Source organism: Sparus aurata, chromosome 13 (assembly GCF_900880675.1).
Source record: "Sparus aurata chromosome 13, fSpaAur1.1, whole genome shotgun sequence".
Classification (NCBI taxonomy): Eukaryota; Metazoa; Chordata; class Actinopteri; order Spariformes; family Sparidae; genus Sparus; species Sparus aurata.
In genome coordinates this window covers 17,266,999-17,288,404 of record NC_044199.1, presented here as the reverse complement: position 1 = coordinate 17,288,404, position 21,406 = coordinate 17,266,999, and the positions used below count along the sequence as shown (strand labels likewise).

The 21,406-nt window shown below is 40.6% G+C and overlaps 1 protein-coding gene across 3 annotated transcripts in view; it reads right to left on the bottom strand.

Annotated features, from left to right (window-relative positions):
- Positions 1-8,587, bottom strand: part of gdpd5a (glycerophosphodiester phosphodiesterase domain containing 5a) — a 29,421-nt gene extending 20,834 nt beyond the window's left edge. For all 3 annotated transcript variants that reach the window (XM_030438965.1, XM_030438967.1, XM_030438966.1), the window contains exons 1-2: positions 8,251-8,587; positions 1,588-1,762 (exon numbers count right to left, since the gene is read on the bottom strand). In XM_030438965.1, the coding sequence (XP_030294825.1) occupies positions 1,588-1,704 (117 nt within the window). In that variant the 5' untranslated portion in view covers positions 1,705-1,762; positions 8,251-8,587. The remainder of the gene's footprint in view (positions 1-1,587; positions 1,763-8,250) is intronic.
- Between the last annotated feature and the right edge of the window lie 12,819 nt (positions 8,588-21,406).

Sequence of the window (21,406 nt, the reverse complement as noted above, 5' to 3'; positions counted from 1 at the left end):
TCTTTCCTTCTTCGGCTACAGGTCAAGTGTTAAGAGTGATAGGGGTGTTAGAAGCATGGGCTTGACTCGGCCTGGCAGTTGTCCAAACCATATTTTACCTTGTCATATATATTGTCTTTGAACTGTTTTCAATTGTGCCTATGTTAAAAAAAGGATAAGTAAATGAGTAAATGATCACATTCAGTTTTATCTATGTTTCACACAGCATCCCAGCCTGTCTGCCTGAATCAGGATTGTGCAACAGATGTGAGTTGTGTGTCTTGCAGATGTGGGGCTCTTTAAGCCAGGCTAAAACACGACAGTACAGTTGCAACCCATTACTGTCGCTGATTAATTACTGAAGAAATGTCATGACCTTTCCCATGAGTGCTGTAGCCATCAGTAATTGATTACAATGTTCTAGTTGCTTGGCCAACAGTGGTGCCAGCCTTCTGATGGAGACCATTTAAAACATGTAAAAAAAGATTTCTGCCAAACACATTAGTGTAACATAGCAGAATGGTTTTAGGATAAGACTGGGCATCAAACCTCAGTGCTATAAACTAATAAAGAAGTACTGAAAGCTGGCAATGATTGTGCGGTCAGATTCATTGTCTCTCTTTGTCATGGATCGGATATTGATGACTAGATGTGCAGTGTATGGGGGTCTCTCAATTGTTGTTTTTATTGCATAACATCCACTACTGATGAAAATCTACCTGAAACTGTATCCACGAGTGAGCAATATAATAGTAAACAAAAGAATGGCTGGTGAGCTAGTTCGTCGACTCTGTTCCTCACTCTCTCATTTAGTTGCCTGATGACCAAACTCCCAGGAACAAGCTTTGACATACATTTTAGATAGTAGCCAAACAGTGCCATTGAAATGTCACATGATGCAGACTGTCCGAACATTACTTTTTCCCATAAGCTTACATTGTGAAAGAAGCAGCTGTTAAACTACGAGTACATTGTCGACTGTCAGAACCCTTGCAAAATGACTTGAATATGTGCCCATAACATTTGGAAATTCCAGAAGAGCCACGCCATTTAATTGTTACCCAGATTTCCCTCGTTACATCCATCGACATAATGCCATTGACTGGTGACCATATTAAACGCCATCTTGAATAACTTTCATGAACTTGTCGAACATTGTTGGTAAAATGTGCAATAATGTAAGTACAAAACTCAACAAAATATATAACAATGGTGTAGTCATGTCTAGACATTTTGATTCGAGAATGCACACATTATATTTTTAAACCCACATTTTGCCAAATGAGGAGTATTTCATTCAAGCTCTTTTATACTGTTTCTCATATTTGCTCAATTATATTTGAGACCACGTGACTACTTTTGTTCAGCAGAATAGTTTGTGCCGAAAAACGTGTCGACCATTCTCAAAGTGAGGAAACTGAAATCCAGCTAACTAAACATTCTAAACAATAACCAAGTTTAACCAAAGATTGATGATTTGATCATCCATCTGCAAACTGCCAAGATACTTCAACATGCATAATAACAATAGCACTACAGTAAACAACAAGTAATACTGCATATAATTGCATATATCATATTCCACAATGATCTGTGGTTTTGCCTTACCCTGGAGCTGTCGTCTTGGGAACGCTGGTAGCGTTTCCAGCGGCAACCATAGATCCCAGTGACAAAGGACACAAAGACCTGCTTCTCATAGACCTGTAAGGGTTGGTGTTTCACCATGCTCCTTCAGCCACAACGCGCCACCAGTCTGTTAACATCCCACACAGGACTGGGAACCCTGGGGAAGATCACAGTGTTAGTAAACAGAACAAGCTTTTTAAAAGCATAAGCTCAGTCTTTGTACATACAATTACATTTGTCATCAACATGGCATGTCACGTCATGTTGCTGAGGTATATTTTCACTAAACACTGTGAATATGTTGACAGTCCTGGTCCTTGTTAGCAGTGACAACACCTGTGAGTGGAAGTCAACACACTATTCAACAGTTAGTCATGTCTGGGAAAGACATAATAACATGGTATGTGCTTTACAGTCACAATCTAAGAATGTATGTCAATGGAAAAAGACAGAAAGGCATCGGCAGTAGGACAACTATCTATGTGTATGACTTGATCCTTTAACAAAAAAGAACATCAGTGAAAAGAGAGAGTGAGATGGAGTCAGCGTGTTGCCCTCAAAAAGAAAGGCTTGTTGCCTCGGTGGCAGGTAAAAATGTCTTGGCACAGGACATGTTGTTTCTCATGGCTCTCTAAAATTAAATGGGGCTGTGCTCGTCTATTTTCAGGGTCTTGTACTGCTCTTGTGTTTTCTTTTGTTTGTTTGCCTATTTTAAGTATTTCTATATGAAAAAGCTTACGGACAGCAGTACGTCTCGCATAAATTTAGCCTATGTAACTTACACACATATTTGTTATTTATACGACTTCTAAAAATGAAGCTGGATACTGGGAACAAGCTCCCAGCTCCAGTGACCTTTAGCGCCTTTCTGTTTATAAAACACCTCAGTGGCCGTCATGTCATGTTTGTTTGTTTCTAGCAGCATGGCTCTATGGATGGAAATGTCGTTCCACCACTTTGATGGAGACTTGCTTTCACTTTTCATCTGGCGACACCTTCGGGTCAAAGTTTCAATTTGTCCTGTCCTTTGGTTTATGACCAAATACCTGTAAAACTGAATCAGCATCAGCAGTGCTTTGTGTTTAGTGCTTGTAAGCAAATGCCAGAATGCAAACACACTGGTGAAGCCAGTAAACGTAAGACAAACATCAGCATGTTAGCATTGTCACAGTGGGCATGTTATTGTGAATCCCCCTCCCTACGCTGCCTCTGATTGGCTTGCATCTCTTGTTTTTATGTGAGGAAAGACTTGACAACTTTGTGCTCCTACATCATGCTGAATACATCCAATTAGCTTTCAGACGGGAGCTGAATACATTTGACAGAGATTTCTGTGGTGGTGGTAGTCTGCCGGACAGCCACAAGAAGGGAGGGAGGTCAGTGGGCTCTGATGAACTTACTGTTTAATCACACCACAAATGAGAGCAAGAATTAGCTAGCTAGACTGTTATTACCATAACTGCATGTCCAGTGGTTGCCTGGCAAGACTGGGAAGTTAGTGTCTGTGTTTTTCTTGCTGTTGGTTTGTTAGACAAACAGCCAGCAGGGGAGGTGAAACAGCAGACGCTGAGCTGTAGTTTCTCTGGTAAACACACTGACCTCTTAAGCTGTGTCAGTGCAGTGCAGCGCAGTGTCTCTGGGCTAGTTATAACCACCATGTTCTAACCACTCGCTCCCAGCAGGAAACCACTGTTATCATAGGTGTTGCTTTCCGCCGCTGGAGACACCGGATTGGCTCTAGAATGTCTTGTTAGATACATATGAGGGGCATTGAAACAACATCAATGTGGTGATGCAACAATATTAAAACGTAAGGCAAGCACAAACAGTCTCACGTATAATGGAATGTCTAAACGGTGTGAGAGAAATGTGTGGCTCTTGATATGGCAGTGACCAAAAACCCTCCACACGTAAGCAGGCCGCTCCTTTAGAATGAAAAACTCATACAATGGAGAGCTCGCCTCTTGAGCTTACCTCTCTCATTTCAACCAGTGTAAAAAGAAGACATGGAAAGAGAGCTTAAGGTCACTCAACCTATTAGCTTAGAGACTGAATCCCACTGAGGGGCATACTGCTTATGACAACAGAAGCGTTTGGTGCTGTAGGTACCACTGTAAATCCTGCCATGTGCCTGGACCAAACCATGAGGATGAGAAATTTTCTAGATGGAGAAGCACTCATCACCTAGACCAAAAACAGAGCATAGCTGAAAAATCAGCTGAAATAAAATGGGTGACATTTTTTTTTTATCATCTTATTGATATACGGCAGCAATGAAAAGCAATTTCCTGGACAAATAGAGGTAGATAAGGGTGTGTTTCCTGGTCAACAGTCCGGTAAGAAAACAAATTGCTCATTCGTCCTTATCTGTGAACAGATAGATTACAACACGACGGGGGGGTCTGGGTTAATGTGTCTGGCCTTTTGTCACTGTTTCCATGTCACCTCAAATTTCTAAAGAATCAAAAAAAGCAAGCAGTGAAAATAACTTTTGATTTACACGATAAATTGGAAAGGAAGCCATACACTAGCTCTGTGAGGCTGCAGGTATGGGGTTTTTTCCAGACACATGTGCTGGCTTGGCTGGACTCGGTTTAACTTGGCACACCGGGGCAGGGATTAGCATTCTGATTACAACAGGGCTACCTACTTGGGGCTGTGTCTTTACCTGATGATACGTTGGTCTTGTGTAGTGGTCAATGGAACTTAATTGCAAGAACCACAGAGGTTCAGAGTAAGAACAACATCACTGGGATCTGTACGCAAAAGGACTGTCTCGCTTTCCTACACTGACATGACCTGAGTATAACAATCCATGCTTTTTTGAGGGGAAGACGGGGTCATCAAGGGTTGGCTCGTGCCGGTCACTTGTGCCCCACATGGGCCGATCTGTGGCCCTGCACCTGAGAGGGTCTGTCCTCAGCCAAACTAGGCTCAACTCGTGGCATGGCTTGACTCGGTGGCGGACAAAAGTTCTGGTGGAAAAACCCCATTGGGCACGGCAGTGCTTTGAGCTAAATGCTATCCTCAGAATGCTAATATGCTAACAATGACTGTGCTTGGTAGGTATAATGTTCACAATGTTAAGCATCTTAGCTTAGCTTGTTTCCATACTAATGTTTTTATTAGAACTGCACTCAAAGTACGGCTGAGGATGATGGAAATGTCATTGGTTTTGAAAGGCATTTGGTCAGCAAGTACTGGACAAAACAAACATTTGACTTTATGATGGCGCTAGAAAGTTAAACGTGACCAAATTAGGCTTCATCCCTCATCCAGGGTTAAAAATATATATAGAACAAGAATGACGCATAGTAGACCGCATACCTCTGCCAAGGCCAAATAGTCTCTGTTTAATTCAAACACAGCATAATACGATATCAAACTAAACATTATTCAAACCTGCTAGATCCAGATTTTTACTGGGATCCACATCAAATTGTATCCACTACTCACCACCTAAATACTTAACACTGGCTTTGCCTCATCAAGATCCATGCATTCCCTGAGAAATTAATCAAAATGATGCATGTCTATAACCCGAGCAATGTTAAAGAAAGTGAGAAAAAAAATCTCACTTCATGGCAAAATCGAACCCAACTACATGCCAAAAGAATAAATGTCTGTATGCTCCACAGCTGCACGAAAACACAAAATACAAAAATACACTTTTGTTGGGTATTCTGCCACATGCCTACTAAGGCTTCCCCACAGGACCAGTTTGAATGTGTGTTTTAGATTCGCTGTGAAGCAAAATCTATACAACAATCTTTAAAAGGAGGAAAATGGTTATGTGTACATTTGCAGAACCGCGGCATTTGACTTTTGACTGGTGATTATGTGGTGACTCCCAGGCCTGAGGGAGCCTTCTCCTGGATTAAGGGGAGCTGGCAGATTCCCAGTATTCACATCCTGACCCCATCCTCAAACAAGGGCCAACTGGAGCTGAAATCACAGAGGCCTTTTCCAGCTAGGTTGGCCTATTGTTTCCCTGTGGCTGTCCACCGCGGTGCTATCATCAGGGAGCTGTGCTCATCATAAGGGTAAGCTACGTCCATTCAGTCAGGGTTGAGACACTTGACTGCTCTACTGCCGCGTGATTTCTAGCTTATTCACAGTGAACTGAAAATAACTCCACATAAATCATGTCTGGTACAAAACGTAAACAGTGAAAGGACGCTGTTGCGAGAAGTTCCCCTTCCCATATTAGACTTTCTTATCAGGGTTAATGCCGTGATAGATGTTTTATATGGACTGGGGATGGCCAAAGAATAAAGGCGATGCTTGTTGCAACACAAAATATCATAAAAGAGACGGAAAATGACGTACAAAATATCCCAGGTTTCCATCAACACCTGACAGAAGAAAAGGTTAATCTGCTAATGACAAGATGTGCAGCAATAACTACCTTTGCCTTTGAAGGAACGCCTTCAACACAAGTTCTATTTACAGTGAAACCACTGTGGGAGACCGCATGCAGACCGTGAACAGCAGACACAAGAACTCTGGCCTCAGTGAATGTGAGTTTTCATGAACCTGCATGAACCTGCTGAAAATACACATTAGCTTTAGAAGTGTGCTACTAGCCGCGTTCTTTGTTAGAAGTACAGTGTGTTTTATGAAGTTTGCTCCGTGAGTCAGCAGGTTTGCCGCTTTAATGATGCACATACAGTAGCCGGAAGTGTGCAGCTGATTGGGCTCTCAGGTCTAATGGGCTATTAATTTTTAATGTATTTCCTATTATCTCTTCTTCTCCTGAACCTGCCATGTACCTGACAGGACTGCACCTCTCTCCTCACTGTCTCGCCGTCTCCCACAGATAACCTGGTTAATGGTGACACCCCACCGAGGCTGCAGCCCACTCGCTGTGTCAGCATTGTGAGTGGAGTTAGAATTATGCACCCCATGAATAATAATACAATAATCCACTAAGTCTCAGCCAACCAACTGCCACAGAGCACCCGCCATGTCGGTCTATTATTAGCCTTTTATCTCGGTCACTGTCGCCTCTTTCCAGGCTTCCATCGTTTCACTCCTTCATAAAATTTATATATGCATGCATTAATAGTATCCTTAATCTTTCAGTGGATTTAGCCCAAAATAGAGTTTCCATTAGTGCCACGCGCTCATTATCCACCCACAGGGAGGAGTATGAGGGCAGGGACTGGAGACAAAGCTGCTGCTGAAGCCGGTCGGTTTAGTTCAGTAAATGCTTCATCATTCGGCGCTGACCTGCATCCATCAGGTGGTCAGAAGACACGAGCGTCTGCTTCTTCCACAGAGGCCCTGTTCTCCTGCCCTGCACAAGCAACACCTACCAGTTCAACCTCTGATTTATCAAATAAACTGAGCCTTAAAGGAAGTGGTGCTGCAGAAAGCCAGCATACAGATACAGATACAGATACAGATAGGAAAACTGGTAGGTAGATACCGTATGTCCTCTACTAATCAGAAGGTGGGAGGACAAATGACTCGACTTTTAAAGCTTGATTTGCAAAGATGCTGAAATCACAAAAGGCTGGTTAGAATACCGATGTATATAAATTTCGCGACACAAGACTATATATGGTCTTAGATTCTGGATATCGTTATAAGACGATATATGACACAAGCGTTGTGTTTTTCCTGGTTTTAAAGGCTGCATTGTAAAGTGATGCCATTTACTGAACTTCACAGACTGTTCTACTTGTTCTAATAATCGTCTATACCAACTTCATCATTACATCCATTTTTACCGATGACTATTTAACAAAAATCTCACTGTGTTGATGGTTTGTGAAAGTACTGTACATATAGTCATCCCAACAAATATTGTCGTGATGTGGATCATAATGTTTTCTGGTAAAACACGTTGTGATATTTGATTTTGTTACTCAGTTCTAGCATCTATTTTGAAATATATAGATACATATCAACTTAAATTATCGCGATTTTATCCAAGTAAATCAGCCTTGATAAGCTTTTTGTGATATGAAACTATGTATATAAGATGATATGCATGTTCAAGGCACAAATTAATACTCTCAGCCGAAGTTTGACCACAGAACCTTTCTCTCTCTCATCATGTCAGTGTTTCCCATGTCAGAGAGATGGTGTCCACGGTTCAGGTTATGTAAAAAGCTCATGTTATTTTCTATCTATGCTGACATCGCCTCTGTGTTTCTGGACCCAAGTAACCCACACAGTGTTCAGTTCTGCAGCAGGTGTCACTGAAGTCCAGTAAACAAAAGCAATTCCACTTATTTCACAACTGTCAATCAGCCACCACGCAAGAGAAAAACATGGCAACACTTTACATGTACCCTTATGGAGAAAGTGGGGTGATATTATACCGTCACAATGCTGTGCTGACATTGGCCATAATAATCATTTCAATTTATGACGAATGGTCCTCAGAACAACTGATTGAAAAAAAATATATATATAAAGCATTAGAAAAACAAATCAAAAAACACATTCAAAGTGCACAGACCACTCAGATCAATCCCACAAGCGCTCACAAAACAAAACAAACACAACACAGTGCCAGGTGACAGCTCCTCAGATTATATGAAGATAATCCGATGGTGCGTGCGTACACACACACCCAGAGACACACACACACACACACACACAAACAAACAAACACTCAAACATATACTTTACCTCAACGACAGCCTTTGTATCCCGGACCGTGTTGAGGAGGTCAGAAGCTCTCTGTTATTCACTTATTTCCATGCGTGTCGACATAATGTCCTCTCTTCACAGTTGGACCTCAGTTCGGATTCATTCAAGACTTTAAAGTAACTTCCAGCGGCCGCGTGGGACACATTAGCCTACTTTGGACCCGAACAGCGCCGAGCAACAGTCGACAGGTTCAACGCAACAAGTCGGACAGTTTTTTTAAGGAATCAAATGTTTGGGTAAATGTCAGGATAGCTGCTCCTGGAACAGACGGACCTTCAGTGTTCATACAAGAGTTAAAAAGTGTAATCCGTCCGACACGGTGTGGGTGGAGCTGTGCAGCACGCTGCAAAGAATATGACACGGAATCAGTTTTTTACAGTAGCCACAGCACCGACTGGTGTGCTGAAATGGACACTTTTTACAGTGTGTTTGAAGTGCTGTCAGAGGTAAATGAACCTGAGCTGTGAGCAAGCGGCACAGCGGGGATGGACAGCTTTTATAACTTATTCTGTTGTATGATTCATTTTATTCTCGCAAAAACAGTAACACATAGTCTAATTATTTACACGGTAGTTGATATTTAAGGTATTAGTAAAGAATCACATGTTTTATAAATCATTAATTAAGCAATTATTTAATCACGACGGATCAATCACGATATTTACACGTTCTGTTCTACGAACGTGAACACATCACGAGATGCTAACAAATGGCTAATTGACACTACAGAAGTTGTCACGGACATTAGACGTCATCACACCGAACATGGAGACTCTACCCACTTTTCCGCCTTTACTGTTTTAACTTTACAACCTGTACATTTATCAGTTTGTGGAAAACGTGTACACTCATTGTGTAGTAAGACGCTTAGCGCTGGTGACGTTTGTCATGCGACCGCAGTGTAGTCCGTTTACAGCCTTTAACATTAGGGTTTTTTAGAAATTCAATTTACACTCCGAGAATCAAAAAGGGGCGTTCATTTGTGAGGACTATGTGGCTGAACAAAACGTCTCAGTATCATCATCGTATTATTCGACAATATTCCAAAATCACATTCATAAAATCCCAGATGTGTTTTTTTTTTTTTTTTTTTTTTACCAGGGCGATGCTAACTTCCGGGTGAGCCTACAAACATATGTCATCACTACGACACTCTTTTAACATCAATGCACCATTTGTTAATAATGGTTATGTTACCAATAAGTGTTACTGATACTTATACTAAGAGACAAATCCACTGATGTATGAGCTTTTTGGAAAAGGGCTGCAAAGGGGATGTGTACCAATATCCACTTATTAACAACTAATCAAGTATTTATTAATGGATAACCAACATTGATAACTACATTGTTACAGAAATGTGAAGAAATTGCAAGGAAAAGACACAAACAGAATCAGTGACATCAATGTATGACAAGTTGTAAAACTAGAATTACCAGCAGTTGCTGTAAAGTATTGCGCAATTGCGATTAAAGAATTGATGCATCGTAAAGACGGAAATGGAAATGAGTGTGTTCACTCTCCACTTTACTGGCAGAGTGGGAAGGTAATGTTGGTTACCAGGCGGGCAGGCAATTGGGATGCAGTTACAGCTAATCTACCCGCATGTTCCCAAGCATCAGATCAAATCAGTTTTATTTACATAGCCCAAAATCACAATCATGTTGCCTCAATGTGCTGTACAATCCGAACAGACAGAATGCACACTACACTTAACAGGCAGTATCAATGTGAAATGATCTAACCCTATTATTTCAGTATGTTCACAAGATTTTGAAGCCTCACTACTTGACACAATGTGTAGTTCATGTTCATCACTGCAAATATACGGAGCGTCAAAGGGCAGTTTCTCTCCTTTACTGCAGGTCTAATTCCAACCCCATAAATTTGGTATTACAGATATTAAAATTTCATATGTATAAGATGGCTGAAAATGTAGATAGGAGAGGAGAGGAGAGGCAAAGAGATGTAATGAGAGGTTGTCTGAAGACTTGGACGTCTTTCTCCTGCCTCGTTTGTTCCAATTTGAAGACGCTGACCGACATGATGGCCAGTGAGGACAAGTTTGTCTCAAGCGTGTGAGAGGGTTTAAATCAAGTATAGTGGTTTTAAGAGTGGGTTGAAAGTTTAGAGGAGGTGAAGAGAGAAATAATTTCATTAAACTTCTCTGTGGGGGGTCAGAAGTTGCCAGGGAGGCTTGGCATAGGCCCCAGCCCTTGGAAATGCTAGTGTTTCCTGGAATGTACCAGGCAGGACGACAAGGGAGGAGCTGTGGAGGTATGGATGGAGCTGATGGAATACCACACTGTTTCCACTGGGCAGATATTCTGTTAACTGCTAGATGAACAGATAATTATGAATTCTAATGGATCCATTCTAGTTCATCGCCACTCCGATTTGTAAAATGGAAAAAAGAATAATTACTAACTTCAGCGATTGTCCAATTCATAATCTCAGAAAATGCGTCACTGCATGCGTTTGTGTCGCTTTAAGAGTTTTCCATGAGCCTAATTGATCCAAAAATAATCCCAACATTTTGATCTTTGAATTGATTTGAACATGGCCGTTTCCTATTCTTCTCCTCATATCAGTGCAACTTTTCAGCATTGTAATTGATTGTTAGCAGTCATGCATCACTATAAAAGACACAGGAGTCTGTGCATTACCAACACCTGGCAGGCAGGTAGAGCAGATGAGTAGCGTCTTGTAGGAGATCTATTCCAGGCCCAGCACTCAGAGATTACCCTTGGCTTGGGATAATTACGTCAGATCCCTTTAATCCTAACAATTTACAAGTGGCAATGACGGTCCCTCAACTACAAGTTCTCTTACAGAGGAGATGCGTGCTGGTCCTGTGATGGTATTCAGGAGTGGAGAAGACAAAATGTAGAGTGTGGAAAATGTGGAAACGTGAGAGGTATTTTAGGAGCACCCAAAACCCTGCTTTACATGTTTAAATGTGTGCTTCTTATTCAACTCATCGCAGTGTAACTACAATCATTTAATCCCTTCATGTAATCATATTGATGACAAAGATAGTCGTGGTGGTGCTGGTGGTGGTGATAGTAACTGACCCGTAGCACCACACCAGTAAAAAGACAACCCTGCCTACAGTTTTTAATGTCAGCTCTTTGTCTACCTCTAGTGGCCATGGGAAGTACTCCACCGCTCAGCTGTAAGTCTGTACTTCGGCCAGCAGAGGGCACCTTCACCAACTATATAACGATAGTGAGAGAGCAACACATGATGTGATCACATTGTGCGAATACGAGTCTGTTAGTCTGGGTGTTGTAGTTCTTCTGAGTGAAACAAGGCTCAGATACACAGAGACTCCGGCACCAAAAAATAAAGACTTCATTTACAATAACTGAAAAGTTCTTGCACTTTTTATTAGAATGTGCGGAAAAGGCCAGATGGAGGGCTTATATGCAGGCCAAAAGGGAATATAGTAAGCGAGGACAGTGAATAACTGAATTAAGGCCAGACACGAGTGGGAAGAAAATGTCCAAGACACACATTGAAGGTTTTGTTTTGTTTTGTTTTTCAGAAGAAGCACATATTAGGCAATTCCTTATATTTAGATTTAAAAAACCTTACTCATATAACAAATAATAAGCATAAGATAAGCAATGTGATAATCTCCTTTTTTCTTTTCTTTCCTTTTAAAATGAACCAAATGTTACGGTACAGATGATAAAAACAAGTTTCTTTTTCTCATACTCTGAGCCAGAGATCTCCACTTCAGTAGCACTGACATACACCAAACGTTCTAGTTTTTTCTATTTTCTATTCTGAAGGTTTTTCTTCTTCTTCTTTTATACAGAGGGTTTGTTCATACATCATTAATTGCCTGATTTTATACCAGCCAGGTGGTGTGTTAACACATACAAACAACCACTGAACATACAGTTAGGAAATAACATTTTCATGGCCCCGGTTGTTGTTGTGCTTTGTTAAAGGTGCCATGTTTGGTTATGTGTCCTTTGAGTTGAGTACAAATACACCTGATCCATCAGTCTAGTGGTGTCGACAAAATGAACAAATCTGAGGTGTCATTTACAGAGTGTCTCTTCAACCTGCCTTTAGCTGTATGAAAGCTTGTGGTGCTCCTTTTAAAACAGAGCATATCTATACAGAGAAAACATGTCTGTGAGTCTGTGTGCTACAGAAGGAATCTATTCACAAGTCAACACAGATCAGTCAATGAAAAGTGAATCACTTTGGGACAGTGTGTGTTTAAGATCAGACAGGAAATCTCTTAAAGATGAAATGTTGCTATTTTTGTTTCTAAGCCAGTGGTGGACTGTCTGTCTGAAGGGCAGGGCCGAAAAAATCTAAAGGTCACCAGCTTTATGTGTCTGAGGACCAGCCTCCTGGGTCAAATATTCTGAAGCATTTCCAAACCCTGCTTATGATTGAACCTGCAAATTAAGTACACTGAACAAAAATATAAACGCAACACTTCTGTTTTGGCTCCCATTTTTCACGAGCTGAACTCAAAGATCTAAAAACATTTTCTATACACACAAAAGAACCATTTCTCTCAAATATTGTTCACAAACCTGTCTAAATCTGTGTTAGTGAGCACTTCTCCTTTGCCGAGATAATCCATCCCACCTCACAGGTGTGGCATATCAAGATGCTGATAAGGCGGCATTATCGCACAGGTGTGCCTTAGGCTGGCCACAATAAAAGGCCACTCTAAAATGTTCAGTTTTATCACACAGTACAATGCCACAGATGTTGCAAGTTTTGAGGGAGCGTGCAATTGGCATGCTGACTGCAGGACTGTCCACCAGAGCTGTTGCCCGTGAATTGAATGTTCATTTCTCTACCATAAGCCGTCTCCAAAGGTGTTTCAGACAATTTGGCAGGACATCCAACCGGCCTCACAACCGCAGACCGCGTGTAACCAGCCCAGGACCTCCACATCCAACATGTTCACCTCCAAGATCGTCTGAGACCAGCCACCCAGACAGCTGCTGCAACAATCAGTTTGCATAACCAAAGAATTTTGGCACAAACTGTCAAACCGTCTCAGGAAAGCTCATCTGCATGCTCGTCGTCCTCATCGGGGTCTCGACCTGACTGCAGTTCGTCATCGTAGCCGACTTGAGTTGGCAAATGCTCACATTTGATGGTGTCTGGCACGTTGGAGAGGTGTTCTCTTCACGGATAAATCCCGGTTTACACTGTTCAGGACAGATGGCAGTCAGCGTGTGTGGCGTCGTGTGGTCGAGCGGTTTGCTGATGTCAACGTTGTGGATCGAGTGGCCCATGGTGGCGGTGGGGTTATGGTATGGGCAAGCGTATGTTATGGACAACGAACACAGGTGCATTTTATTGATGGCATTTTGAATGCACAGAGATACCGTGACGAGATCCTGAGGCCCATTGTTGTGCCATTCATCCACGGCCATCACCTTATGTTGCAGCATGATAATGCACAGCCCCGCATTGCAATTTTTAAAATATGTTCCATGTCAGGTGACCCAGTGACTCTAAACCAGCAGCAGATTGTATTAGTGGATGGGACGAATGAGACACACCTATCTTTATTGTATTGTAGTGCTTCCTCTATTTTATGAGTATTAATATGCAGAAATTAGGATTTTTTTTCTCAATAGCATCCATGTCATGTGACCCAGTGAGTCCAAACCGGCAGCAGATTGTATTACTAAACTGGAGAAATGAGACACACCTATTTTCATGATATGTTAGTGCTTCCTTTATTTTATATGAACATTAATATGCAGAAATTGTGATTTTTTTTTTATTTTATTTTTTTGTCAATAACTTCCATTTCATGTGACCCATTGACTCCAAACCAGCAGTATATAAGCAGCGGTCGTCTTCAATGAAAATGGGTTAACTGGAGCACCCAGAGAAAACCCATAGAAGCTCAGAGAAAACCCCAGATAGCAACATTTACCAGACACCCTCAGCCTTCAGCCTACAGACCGTGCAGAAAGATGGCACTTGGGCGTCCTGTTCGCCAGATCTGAACCACAAGCGGGCCATGGCATGGCCATATGTCAGCAAAGAGTAAACCGAATAAACCTGAATAGAATACATTCGGTTTACTCTTGGATGACACGTGGCTATGGTATGATCTGCCTGTGGCTAAGATCTGGCAAACATGAGTGGACCGTCCAAGTTCCATCATTCCATGCGGTATGCAGGCTGGATGAGGGATGAATTTGCCATCTGGGTAGGATAGTGGGAGTTGGGGATAACAAGACAGATCCAGGATGTTGTGTATGATGTATGCTGGCAAATTGTCCTTAGGATATCTTAAACTAGCCTTTGAATCTTTTCCACACGGAAGATATTTTTGTTTGGACAAATGATGCTGTTATCCAGCCTGAACTAATTTGCCTTTTTTTTTCATTGAAAAATGTACTTCTTCAATGAAAGTGGGTTAACTGGAGCACCCAAAGAAAACCCATAGAATCTCAGAGAAACCCCCAGATAGCAACATTTACCAGACACCCTCATTCAGCCTACATACCGTGCCATATGTCAGCAAAGAGTAAACCGAATAATCCAGAATCAAATACATTCTGTTTACTCTTGGATGACACGTGGCCATGGTATGACCTGCCTGTCGCTAAGATCTCGCAAACAGGAGTGGACTGCCAAATTGTTCTCACAATCTTTTAAATAAGCCTTTGAATCTTTTTCACATGGAAGGTAGCTTTTGCTCCACAAGGTGGCAAATCCCCTCTGCCATATCCCTTCTAAAATCAGGACCTGAATGCTGTGTCTCGGGAGTGCAGCACTGTAGGTTTGGAATCCAAAGCGTTTTGTTTTGGACTGGTCCCCTTTTAAAATCAGTGGCTTTAACTGCACCTGAATGCTGTGTCTCAGGAGTGCAGCACTGTTGGTTTAGAATCCAAAGCATTTTGTTTTGGACTGGGCACCTTATGTTGCAAATTTGTTCTGTTTGAGGGATGCAGTATAGTGCTGATTTCCTCTGGACATGACCTGGAACCGCTTGCCTCTTAGGTTGCCTTTGGAGAATGCGAGATCGGGGCAGCTGATGTTCCACAGTCAGTGGAGGATTCCTCCTAGACATGGCAGCCATGTGCTGCTGGCGTAGTACAGTAATCTTCTTTTTTTGCGGTCTCAGTAGTATAAACTTGACAATTTATGTGGGCTCTATGTTGTGTGTTCTGCGCTGTGATGTCTGTTTATTTGAGTAAACTGACTGAGTTTGTTGGAAGTTTATCAGAGAAGCTCCTATAGGGTGTCTTTTGCTGGATCAAAGGCAATATTCTAGAATAACCCTTTTCGGTGGACCCCATGGGCCCTTATTTCAGAAAAACTTTGTGTAGTAGTGATTTGAGAATGACTAATACTTGTTTAACCTGCTTGAATTGTGCCATGAACTATACATATGGTATTTGTTCATTTAAAAGATAATTTTCCACATTAAGAGAGTCGCAGTTTGTCAAAAATAGAGTAAAATACCATCTAGTTTGTGTTATTACACGCAGTGAAGTACATCATCTTGCCCAGCATATGTCATCAGTAAGAAAGAAATGCATATTTTTACCATACATTGTTTATGGAGCGTTGACAGGAAGTGCATTTATTTTGAAAGAACATACTTCAAAATAAAAGCACTTCCTGTCAACACTGTCCATAAATAATGTATGGTAAAACAATGGGATTATCTATGAAGGGAACATGGAAGGACATTGGCACGTTGTACACTAAATGACTACACATGAAGCTATTTCCATGTACATTTTTATGTTCCTACTAGTTACCCCACATATCATTTTGGTCCCATGACACTAGCCCCATTCACACTGCTGTTTGGGTGCGGGCATCCTGTGCCAATTCTCCGCCTCTGTCTGAATGTCTCAGAGGCTGCAAGAGGTGAAATGCACTGATGCGCCTCTGGAGGTAGTATCAGAGGTGCAGTATTGGCGATCTGACATGTCAATTAAGCAAAATTAGACTAAGCAAAGTGGTGAAATCATGGAATTTGTACAGGATTCCAGGTATGCTGAACCTTTTTTTATACTCCAGCCACATATACTGACTGTCACTGCTGACACTAGGCGAAGTCTCAAGTTTCAATATGTAACTGTCACTGTCAGGACCTTGGAGAAGTGAACAACAGCAGATCTTCAGCCTTGTAGCACCACATTATGTAATAACACCCCATTAGGTAATAATGGAATACATTTTCAATTCATTATGTAATAACGCCGCATTTTGTAATAATCTGCCACATTTTGTAATACAATTCTTGAACGCAATATGTAATAAACTTTGCCGCATTTTGTAATAAGTTCTTACATATTGCATCAGTATTTACAAAATGCAGGCGTTGCACCTTTTTTTTATCAAGAAAGTGTTATAATTTGGTGCATTATGTAATAAACCACCAAAATGGATTTCTTAATTAGAAAAAAAGATTATACCATCAGAACAACATTGACTTTAAGCATACCAGCATGAATCCTAAATATGAATTAATTTTAAAAACTAGTAGGATGTTTCATTGGTCAAATCTAAATATAAATGAATTCATAGAGAATGTGTTTGAAAGCTCATTGAGACAAAAAATGCACTAAATGAGTGTTACTGGCACAAACATTATCGGTGCACTGAAATGTTGGGAGACATACACACATGCAATCTGGATTGTGATATGCAAATATTATATGTGATAGAAAGCAGACAAAACACGACAATAAATATGGAACAGAAAAACAACACATTTTGCCCTTTATCTGTAGTTATAGGCAGTGTTGGGGAGACTTAAACTACATGTAGTTGACCTACATAGCTTAACTACAATTTTCTGTAACTTGCTGGTAGTTAAACTACATTCATATTTTGTGCTGTGTCAAGTATTTCAACTACTTTTTGGGTCATTTTTTGTAGTTAACTACTCAATTTACAAACTACAGTTTTGGCCAATAACATTAAATATTATTTTTTATTAAAAAAAGACCTATATGATATAAATTCTATTTTATTTTTCTTTGAAAAAAGGCATGAAACATGTCATGACATGCTAAGCCAACGCTTACATGGCTTATATCAACAAAACTCTGAATATGCATCAGCAATGGTCTGTGTTCTCCTGAGAACCTCTGAGCTGTAAACTCACTTTTTAACTGTACTGTAGCATACTTTTTAGAAAAAAAGCCATTACTTCCCTGATATTGAGTCATTATAAGAACCTAAACTTAAAATGAATGGAACATTCCCTGAAGACCCTCTTAAAGTCTTTTATTCTGTTACACGTCTTTTAATTAAGGTGATAATTAAGCTATTTAAAGAAAGTTTAGGACCAAATGAATAGAGTTGGTACGCTAACTTTTACTCACTTGATGTCCACTGGCTCTGGAGCTGATCTACAGCCTTCAAGCCAGTGTAGTAATGTCCACTGGATCTGTAACCAAAGCATCTCACACACATGCTCTTTTCTCCATCCAGCTGTCTTGACGCAGTAGGTTTATTTTTGCCAAAAACTAAACTTCATCAAAGAGACTAAAGAAGGAATGAAAGAGAAGAAGACTTGTCATTCAGTAACAGTAACAAGAGTGAAGGGGTTCCAGAGGGTCTTACCCACCCTCACCCTCACCCTTTGGAAATGTTCAATCCAAATATCTGGCCTTTTACCTATTGGTTCATCTCAACCACTCATCACTTCATAGACTGAGATATGAATACATGAACTGGGCAAGTAATGTTAATATTGAATTTTTCTTGTTCTTGAGAAATTTTACCAGCCGCTCAATATATTGCAATTGTTGAAAAGGCCTCTCAACTCTTGTCAGCTAGCGTTACAAGCTAATAATAAGACAAACATTAAATTTGAAATTTAAATTGTTGATGTCCGTCGCTGGTCTGTTAAGTCTGCTTCTTTCGGTGGTTGGTTTGTATAGCTGCTAGCTCACAAATTCCACTGTGAAAGTGATGCATTTCTCTCCAAGTTCTTGGGGTGAGATGGTGACGATGAAAGGTTAATTCCTTTTATATACTGAATGACATCCATAGTAACCATAGAATCATTTATCTTTGCAAAAATGCATTAACTTCCACATCAATATTACCTGATTTATATTGTTTGATGTACTGTTGTTGTGTCATGTGTGTCTTGTAAGGTGTCCTTGAGTGCTTTGAAAGGCAACTTTAAATAAAATGCACTATTATTGTTATTATTATCATTACAACATCATTTTATCATTAATGTGGGCGTATTGCTAATTAATTCTGATCTATATAGGTAGAAAATATGGGCCTTTTTTTATAGAAATGATTACTGAGGTCCAGACCTCAGTGACCTCATAGCTGGCTACAGCCAAGAAATAACTCGACTTGATTTGGGCCTATCAAATCAAACCACCAATGATGAACCCATCATGGGTATATTGTTGTTAACTTGCTGACTTCCCTGAGAAAATAACCCCAACACTGTCATCTGGAATTTGTAGCCTGCTTACCCAACTGTTGCAGAGTTTGAAAGATGAGGGCATTTACAAAGCTGGAGAAATCTTAAGGCGCTATTGGCGCATATGGGAAATGTGGGACCTAGAGCTTTTTTAGAGCTGTTTCTCAACCTCCCAAGTCAACTATGTAGTCCAGCTTGGACTGTCCAGGCATAATACAATAGGATTCTCCACCTGACATGTATTATAGAACAGTATAAGCTGTCTTGTGCAACAGGGATTTTGAACAAAAGCATATAACAAAATCAAATCTCACATTGTTATAGTAATACAACAGCAGCAGCTCAGAATATAGCTAGTCATGTAGTTATAAATATTGTAATAGTTCATTACAATCACTTTTAGAACCATAATAGATTTTGAAATGAATGTCTCCTCTTGAAGATATATGAAATCTGTTTTTTAATCTCCCTCCTCTAAATACTGACTGTACCCTTTATCTTGTGAGTCACTTATGTTTGTGAAAAAAGACACAACAATGGGCTGTATTTACATTCTTTCAGCGTGATAAAATATGCTCATGCTTGGATGTTTTTTTCATTCAGACCCAAAGTGCATAACAACAGCTGAATGGATATACCAACAGTCTCAAGAGGACGGGTGCAGTGTTACAGCGGACATGCATCCGCTCCTTCTGTAACATCCTGCTGTCTGATCCACCTCCCAAGCAGGGGGAGGATACACACCAGGAGGAAGAAGAGGAGGAAACATTCATGGGAACAAATGCAACAAGAGTGTTCAGTTCCCATACTGTCTTTACACATCAGCTTCACAGTGAACTGACTGAACTGCTTTTTTAATGGATTCATTTGAAAACGTTTTGTAGTGCTCCTCGTGGACAGCTTTAGTCAACCTCACTCTGGCATCTGACAATAAGGCTCCGGATCTAGTTATCACATTTTGTTATAACACTGAGGAATCAAGACATGTAGCTTCAGGCTATGTTATTGTTAGATGGACTGTTATGGTTCTAAAGAACATCTTGTTGTCTCCTGCAGTTTACTGTACATTCCACAGGGGTGATAGGGCTGTGCAGCTTGTGATGTGACCTGATTTTCCTACAGAGGTCTCTTGCTCTCTTGTTTAAAGGGGCACTGCAACAGTTTTTTTTGGGTTTTTTTTAACGTAAAGGTTAGTCAACTCTCTCCTCTGAGAGAGGTTTGAGAAAATAAGCTTGATGACATCATCAGGATTATTTCAGTGAGACCTGAGTCCTTAAATATTTGAGAAAACCTGCATTTCAACTTGATGGAATTGGCTTACTTTTGAGCTGCATTATGGGAAATGTAGGATCCAGTGTTATTTAAGCAAACCCCCTTTCTGGCTTGTTAATACTTCTGTTCAAACAGCAATTGAACATCAGACTGAAGTAAAAGATATTCAAAAAGTGACCACTATTACACTGACACTGGCCTTCGTGTCAGTACCCAGTGCTTGTCCACTGCCTGATCTTTACCGTGCATTTGCAATGCTCAAAAGAGAGGAGGAAAAATGGAGACCCGGAATTTAGAATGGTAGGTTGTATCCAATGTTTTAAAGCAAGTTTTAATGTCTTCTTGATGCAGTCTGGTGAGGTATGATGTGCTGCTATCTACTTAAATGTTACATACAAGAAAAAAACAAAACAGAAAAGGCAAACAATCTGCATATACATGCTTAATTTGTTGTAAAAAAAACGGTAATACTGAATTGCCGGAGAGCTCCTTTAATATGGTAAGTCTGGAAAAATTCTGTTGCAAGTTGGGTTAGAGTTAGATTTTTTTTGAATGATGTGATTTGTTGATCATTGGAAAAGAAAATGTTTTATCAATAGATGCTTTGCTCCACTGTTACTAATTGAGGCTCTAAACAGCCTTGTAGGTCTTTCCTGGGAGGCAGTGATTGATGATAATGACTTTGTTTGAAGTGAAAAAATGTCCAGGTGTTTCCAAACACTTTGACAACCAATGGGAAGTGAACCTCCAATGACTTACTGCATCCAAGACATTGGTAAAATACAGTTTATGTTCTTGAGGGATACTCATTGAGTTAATTCTCTTTAAACAGGACCTCTGGCTACCTCCCCTCCCACCGTGGTGTCTCCAATCTTGCTGGCAGGGGTGCAATTAAAGGGTGGGGGAGGGAGGAAATAAGGCAGTCAAAGCACTGACACAACAATAAAGATCATTAATTAACACTAGTTCTCAGCACCAGTGCTCACCAAAGATATTTGAAAAATGTAGGAGTACCACTGAATACCATGCAACTTTCATCACCTGTGAAGTCTGGAGATCAGTTTAGAAAGCAAAGCCACGATGAAATCAGGAATGTAAAAGCAAGTGCACTGGTTGTTACATCAGGACAAGACACAAGAGCTTGGCAATTTCTCATCTAAATGCAAACACTACATATCTAAAAATGGTATCATTTTAAAAAACAGTAACACCACCTATAATTGATACAACTCTCTAGCCTCTCCAGTAGCTGGGAAACAGGAACTTTCTTAGATATTAGAGGGTAACTATTGTGTGTTTCAGTATAACTATAATCAGTAAGTAATGAGTTGGAACTCTACTATGGGTCAGTGGGTGGAATTTGGCTGAGTGCTCCAGCTGGGCTGTAATTTCAGGCTTTAGGACCTGGAGGGGGAGGATTCTTCTCTTCTGCCCCTGGATACC